Source organism: Arachis ipaensis, chromosome B10 (genome assembly GCF_000816755.2).
Source record: "Arachis ipaensis cultivar K30076 chromosome B10, Araip1.1, whole genome shotgun sequence".
NCBI lineage: Eukaryota > Viridiplantae > Streptophyta > Magnoliopsida > Fabales > Fabaceae > Arachis > Arachis ipaensis.
Window position 1 is genome coordinate 130,924,556 of NC_029794.2, and position 6,431 is coordinate 130,930,986.

The 6,431-nt window shown below is 31.1% G+C and overlaps 2 protein-coding genes across 2 annotated transcripts; both read right to left on the reverse strand.

Moving 5' to 3' along the window:
- On the reverse strand, positions 851–6,073 carry LOC110267932. The gene is made up of 3 exons (XM_021113796.1): positions 5,934–6,073; positions 1,917–2,275; positions 851–1,790 (listed from the first exon to the last, which is right to left on the reverse strand). Exons 2-3 carry the CDS (start codon positions 2,259–2,261, stop codon positions 1,053–1,055), a joined length of 1,083 nt encoding a protein of 360 aa, XP_020969455.1. The 5' UTR covers positions 2,262–2,275; positions 5,934–6,073; the 3' UTR covers positions 851–1,052.
- LOC107621317 lies at positions 2,555–4,276 on the reverse strand. The gene is made up of 3 exons (XM_016323346.2): positions 3,427–4,276; positions 3,112–3,337; positions 2,555–2,721 (listed from the first exon to the last, which is right to left on the reverse strand). The coding sequence occupies exons 1-3, from the start codon at positions 4,078–4,080 to the stop codon at positions 2,555–2,557; spliced, it is 1,047 nt and encodes a 348-aa protein (XP_016178832.2). The 5' UTR covers positions 4,081–4,276.

The following is a 6,431-nucleotide window of genomic DNA, read 5'->3' on the forward strand; positions in this document are numbered from 1 at the left end:
TAAAACATATGATTGAAATTTAACTCAACAAAATTTTTTTATTTAAATAAAAATTTTATTATTTACTTAGTTTAAACATGGATAAATTAAAACATATATTATTTTGTGTATTTAATTATGCTTTCGCTTAACAAATTTGTTAGTTTGTGCAAATATGACCTACAAAAACAAGGCTAAAATGTTTCTCACTTAGACTTTGTTTGGGAGTGGAAAGAAATAGGAAGGAGAGAAATTGAGTGAAAAGAAATAGAAAGGAAAGAAATTGAAGTGAAATTTAATTTCCATGGGTATGTTTGGATGGAAGGAAAATATGATGGAAAGATATTGAAAGATGAATAATTTATGTTGTTTGTTTGGAAAGGAAAATGGAGAGAAAAAATGAATTAAGTTATATAATGACAATATTATCCTCCATATTATATAGTCATGTTATTAAGTATACAATTATGTAAATATTTATAAATGTGATTAAATAATAACAACAAAATTTAATTATATTTATAATATAACAAGTTAGGAATAATAATAATAATAATAATAATAACAAAAAAGTTAGCATGATCTAATTAGATAAAAAATTAATTTTACTTTTATTTACTACTCATCTCAATACATAAACTGGAAATAATTTCAAAAAGAAGAAATATGTAAATCAATAATTATATGTACATGATTTTAAAGAGGCTAACCAATCACATTATATCATTTGATTAATATATTATGCCTTATATTACATTTACAAATACATATAAAAAAAGTCTTACATGATCAAGTCATTACATATGAAACTAACAAATTTAATACAGGGACTGTTTCATCAAGTCATTACATAGCATGACTTTTTTGACTAACTCATTACTAATAGCATAGTCAACAATATTTATAGTTATGAGAGTCACAAAATACAAAGACATGAGATATTATGATTATAAGCCTTAATTAAGTCATAGATATGTTACCCACAAAATATGAAGATACTTTACGTATCTTGATCTTAAAGTTATTTTTGTTCCATTCTCAAAATATTAGCCACGTTACTAGGACTATTGTTCCTAGAGTGCACCTGCTTCTTTCATCAATTCATACAATGTGGCAAGACGTACGTCAGCCGGAACACCGAAAAATTCCCTCTTAGCTCTATCTTCTCTGCATAAAAACCGGTAACACCTCATGCGCAATTCTGGCATCACACCTAAATTCTCTAACTCATTCCACACGTCATTTTCAGAGTAAATGCGAGGCCTGCTTTGCTCAAGAATCACAAGACCCCTTTCAGCTATTCGCACTTGTTGTTTTGCAATTTGAACTTGCTCCTTAGCTACCTGCACTTGTTCTTCAGCTGTTAACACTTGCTTTTCAGCAATATTAATTGATCTCTCATAAAAATGATTCCCATCTTTCATCATGTCAGTCAATGCTTGAATGCCTTTACTCATTGTTTCCATTTCTGATTCTAATTTATCACTCATGGTTGTTTTGCGTTTAGTACCTCTTGATGATGTTCCTTGAGAGCCAGTTGATTGGTTAGATAAACCAATTTCAGGACTATGACCCATTGTAAAACTAGTAGCATGAGGAGTAATTGGATCCTCATTCCACTCCTCTTCCATATTTAAGAAACTTTCATCATCATTCAAGTTAATTTTTTCTTTGCTCTTTTCCCACCTTTTCACTTTTTCTTTGGCACTTTCAGCATGTTTTCCTGTTGCCTTGTCTGTACCATATATCTCAAATAGTTTATCATAGTGTTTGATTGGAGTCCGCATCCACTTTTTCACTTCTGGTTTTGCCTGAATCAAATAGAAGAATATTTACTATGACTGTGCCTATATGTAAAGATATATTTTTGAGATACTTCTTCAATAATTACTAGTGACATTTAATACCCAAAAAGAGAGTAAATGCATAAAGTATACCTTAATCAATTCTTCCCAGACTTCAGCTTCAGCCTCAAACATCTTTGTAATTGGATTCCAGGAAAATCCACTAAGCCCATGAAAATTATCATAACAAACTCCAAAATGATCCTTTAAAGTCTTGAGTCTATTCTTAAGATTCTCTTTGCGGATATGGTTACCATAGATAGATCTCAAAAGTGAAAGTATGTTGTCATATGCCATTGTAGTAAATGTGCCATCCACTCTATTACCTTTGCGGCTTTCTTCAATCAAAGCATCAATGAAGGTTGTATCCATTTCGTCGGTCCATCTTAGAGTATCCCGACTAGTGGTCTCACCTTGGCATAATGCTCTCTTTGCCATTAACACTTCTCAATCTACAAAACAAGTGGATAGAAATAACATCCATAATCTTAAATCAAAGTATTTGTAAACTATCTTATCAATTACTCAACAAATAAAGATTCAATACACTCCATAAGTACAACATAGGACAAAGTGATTCAACTTGTGCACACCAAAGTCCTCAAACAGAATATGATAACACTTCAAGAGGTAACATGAATTCAATAATAACAAATCATAGTTATAAAATCAACTCAGCGCATAGATAATACAACTAATAACGTTATTCGCAAAATTTTGTAAATGAGTGATCAGAGTCCTAGTTGATAGTCAGCCCACATTTGAGCAGCTATTTCATCCCTTAATATGGCCCCCCGCCTATAGTCTTCATCTTGTTCATGTCGAACTACTTCATCCTCTTCTGGATTATTTTCTTGTAGTTCTCGGTTAACTTGAGCTATGAGATGTGGATCAGGATCTACACCCATTAGAAAGTTATGTAATATGCAACAAGCTAGCACAATTTCAGTCATAGTCTCAAAGTCATAATGTGGTTCAGTGCCACTTGTGATTATTGCAAATCTTTTCTTTAAAACTCCAAATGACCTTTTGATAACATTTCTCAATGAAGCATGACGAAGATTAAATAATTCTTTTTCATTTTCTGGGCCACGTCTTGCATACTCTTTTAGGTGATACCTTACACTTCGATATGGGGTAATTAATCCATGCTTCAGCATAAATCCAGCATCCCCAAGGTAAAATTTTTTTACAGAATCCATCATTAAAAATGATTAATTTAGTATAAACACACAACTACTAATCTTTACCTACTAATGAGACAATATAGTTTTATGTACATGCTAACCTCGTAGAAGTTTAAGATTATCACTTCTCGATAATGCATTCTTAAGAACTTTTGAGTCAAATGTTGTTCCTTCCCAACCTGTTAATACATAAGTGAACTTCATATCAAAATCACATGCAGTTAATACATTCTGTGTCGGCCAGTCTTTTCTCCCTCGAAATTTAGGTTGATCCGCTATGGGTACTTTGACACGAAAATGTGTTCCATCTATAGCTCCAATACAGTCCTAAATAATAGTCCATTATTTAATAAAGTAACATGAAATTGTATATATCAATCAAAGTTATTTATTCATGTAATTGTACATGTCAATACCTTGAAATAAGGATAAAATCTATGATTGTGAAGGATCGCCGGAGAAACAATGGATGCAGATGGTTGTCGAAGAAATTCATCTTCTAGTAAAATAATTGCCCGTAACACAGCATGGAAGTGGCGGCTAACAGTTTCTCCAGACCGGTGGTAGAAAAAAGAAACGGTTCTAGTTTTCACATTATGAGCTATTATATACAAGAACCTAGCAACTTGCTCCTCTACTGTAACATATTTTGTATCCCTCACTTGACATGTTGCTCTTAATTTCTCACACAATTGAAGAAATGCATCAGGGCCCATGCGTAGGATGTCACGACACCTATGAGTTTCTCTTAACTGTTGCATTAAAGTAGCTCGAATTTGTTCTCGCCCAACCAATTTATGGGAAATGGATTTGTCAACCCGCGTAGACATAAATCTCAATAAATATAACATGTGCACAATGTAACATATCAGTGTAATGGTGCATAATTTCTGTCGTCTTTTCCAATCCTCCCTCAAAACTGTTAATATATGTTCTTGGTTTTCAAGGGTTAACAGATTTTCCTGATTATCGACCCCGAACTTAAAGGAAAGGTTTAGTGGGAATTCACAATTAAAGATGTCTTCCATATTGGGGACCAAAAAACTTTCTTCATGATCAGCCTTATCCATTTAACAAGCACTTTGTAGTTTCAAATGTACATATCGTAGATTTACAGCACCAACAAAAACAAAAAAAGATAGCATCATATGTAAAGTACAAGCAATGCAGTTAAATAACTAGTATTAATATATATGACCTCCTAATCGAAGAATATAATTAAGTGTAAAAGAATCTCAACCAATTGAAAGATAACAATTTCTTATAGCGTTCAAAATTTTTTTAACATAAACTACATATGAAAGAAAAAATCAAAAAATAAAAATCAGAAAATGAAAGCAAGTAATAGGTGTTAATGTGGTTTTGGGTATAAATTTACATAAAAATAAAAAAAACTTATGGATATAAAAAAAACAGTATTTTAGAAAAAAAAGTATTAAACAAGAGACCATATTAAAGATCTTACTGAAAAACAAGCAGAAAAATCTAAGCTAAACTTGAATTTGATCAGAGACAGCATATGCAAAGTGCCTTGCAACTTTCCAAAGTTATTTGTTGAACTTGAAACAGATAAAATAATGGACTTTTTCATAGTCATCACGAAGGAAGATATTTTTTTTTACATATATAGACTACTCACGTGAAGATAGAAATTAATTTGTTATATGTTATATCATAAATTAACTTAATCAAATCCTTTAAAATTGCTTAATGTTTTTTTAGTTGTCCTTTTTAGATTAAAAAAATTATCTTAATCAACTTCAACACCTATCCATGTGAGAATTAGTTATGAATTTTGTGTAGAAGGAAATAAATTAGCTGAATAGTTATAAAAGTGTAGATTATGGAGCAAATTTGTGAATAAGTGTGGTGGAACAAGTTTACTTTGCAGTGAAAAGTAAGTTGTTAATTCGTATCATTTTTAATAATTGAGCTCCCAAATAATAATAATTTTGTATGAACGAAAATTTAAACATATTCAATTATTGAAGATTTCTATTTTTTTTCCCTCAAATTCGTGAAAATCAAAATATAATGACTAATATGTTTCTAACTTGAATGTACAAACAATGATGGTTAGTATAATAGCTAGGTGCAAGGTTCTTGTTCTAGATTTAGATTTATCTTTTCTTTCTGATAAATATTTACTTATATTTTTTAGAAACAGAATCACCACTAAATTTAGCATTGCAGGCAGGACTTTCTCTACAAAATATTTGAACGTATCCTACCTCTTATGTTAATATGTTTTATAAAATAATATTAAATATTCTCACAAAACTATTGTTTTATAAAATATTTTCTAAAAATATTTTAACCTATATCACAGCAACATGAAAGTCTGTTATCGAAGTTGAAACAAAAATAAATGAGCTATGGTTATACTAGCATGAATTTTGTGTCTAACGAAATCAATTAGTTTACTTAAACTAAGTTTACTTTAGCAGTTATATTTCGATTGGAGCATTTTGTTAGGCAGTTTATAGACATAAAAGTTAACAAAGTATGAATAAACAATTTTTCATTGGAGCATTTGATCAAGCAGTTTACATACATGAAAATTAACAAAGTAATAAATCTAACCACAATATAATCCCTGTTCAGATATTTCCAGATTAAATCACAAACACAAATCCATCAACATATAGCATCAAATGAAAAATAAGAGCAAAATGAAAAACTTATCTATAGTATATACACACATTAATTTTTTTCAACTCTAATTAAGTTAGAAGTCAATACCTTTGCATGTTTTCACTGGAACAATTTAACAAACAGTTTATAGGCATGAAAATTAAGAAACTCATAATTCAAACTGAAATGTAATCTTTGTTCCTATACTGCAAAGTTAAAGCTGAAACCCACAGATCTATGAAGCCAATAAATAATGAAAGGTAAAACAAGAGTAAAATGGAAAACTTACCAGATTTGACCGGTAGATGGAAGATGCCGTGACCAAAAAATGAGTGAGAAGTGGTGGAGGAATGGACGTTAGTAACTTGCACTAGTTGATAGTGTTGGAAGTGGGTGTAGCATGCACAACTGAGTAGATTGAAGAAGAGTCTTCAGAGCTTCCAAAGGGTAGGGTTTGGAAATAAAGTAGTTCAATGAATTTTCTTTCCATTTTCTTGCCTTACTTGGAGAGAAAAGATTTTGATGGGTCCCCATCACTGTTTGTTACTGTTGTTATTTTCCCTTTATATTTTCTTTCATTCCCAAACAAGTGAAATTGAACAATTCCTTCCTTTTTCTTTCCGTTCAGTTTCAATTCCCCCCTATTTCCCCCTAAACAAACACAGCGTTACCGATGGGAAGCTAATTGGTGGATGTGTAAAAGATTTTCAGAGATGGTATGCACGCAATCCATGTGAGGATACCTTCATGACGAGAAGTTCAGGGGAGGGGTAGGCACAATATGAGA

Coding starts and splice junctions, on each gene's coding strand:
- LOC110267932 (XM_021113796.1), bottom strand. CDS start 2,261: ATGGCAAAGAGAGCATTATGCCAAGGTGAGACCACTAGTCGGGATACT. Junction 1,791..1,916: donor TCTGGGAAGAATTGATTAAG/GTATACTTTATG, acceptor TATTTGATTCAG/GCAAAACCAGAAGTGAAAAA.
- LOC107621317 (XM_016323346.2), bottom strand. CDS start 4,080: ATGGATAAGGCTGATCATGAAGAAAGTTTTTTGGTCCCCAATATGGAA. Junction 3,338..3,426: donor GATTTTATCCTTATTTCAAG/GTATTGACATGT, acceptor ACTATTATTTAG/GACTGTATTGGAGCTATAGA. Junction 2,722..3,111: donor TAATCTTAAACTTCTACGAG/GTTAGCATGTAC, acceptor TAATGGGTGTAG/ATCCTGATCCACATCTCATA.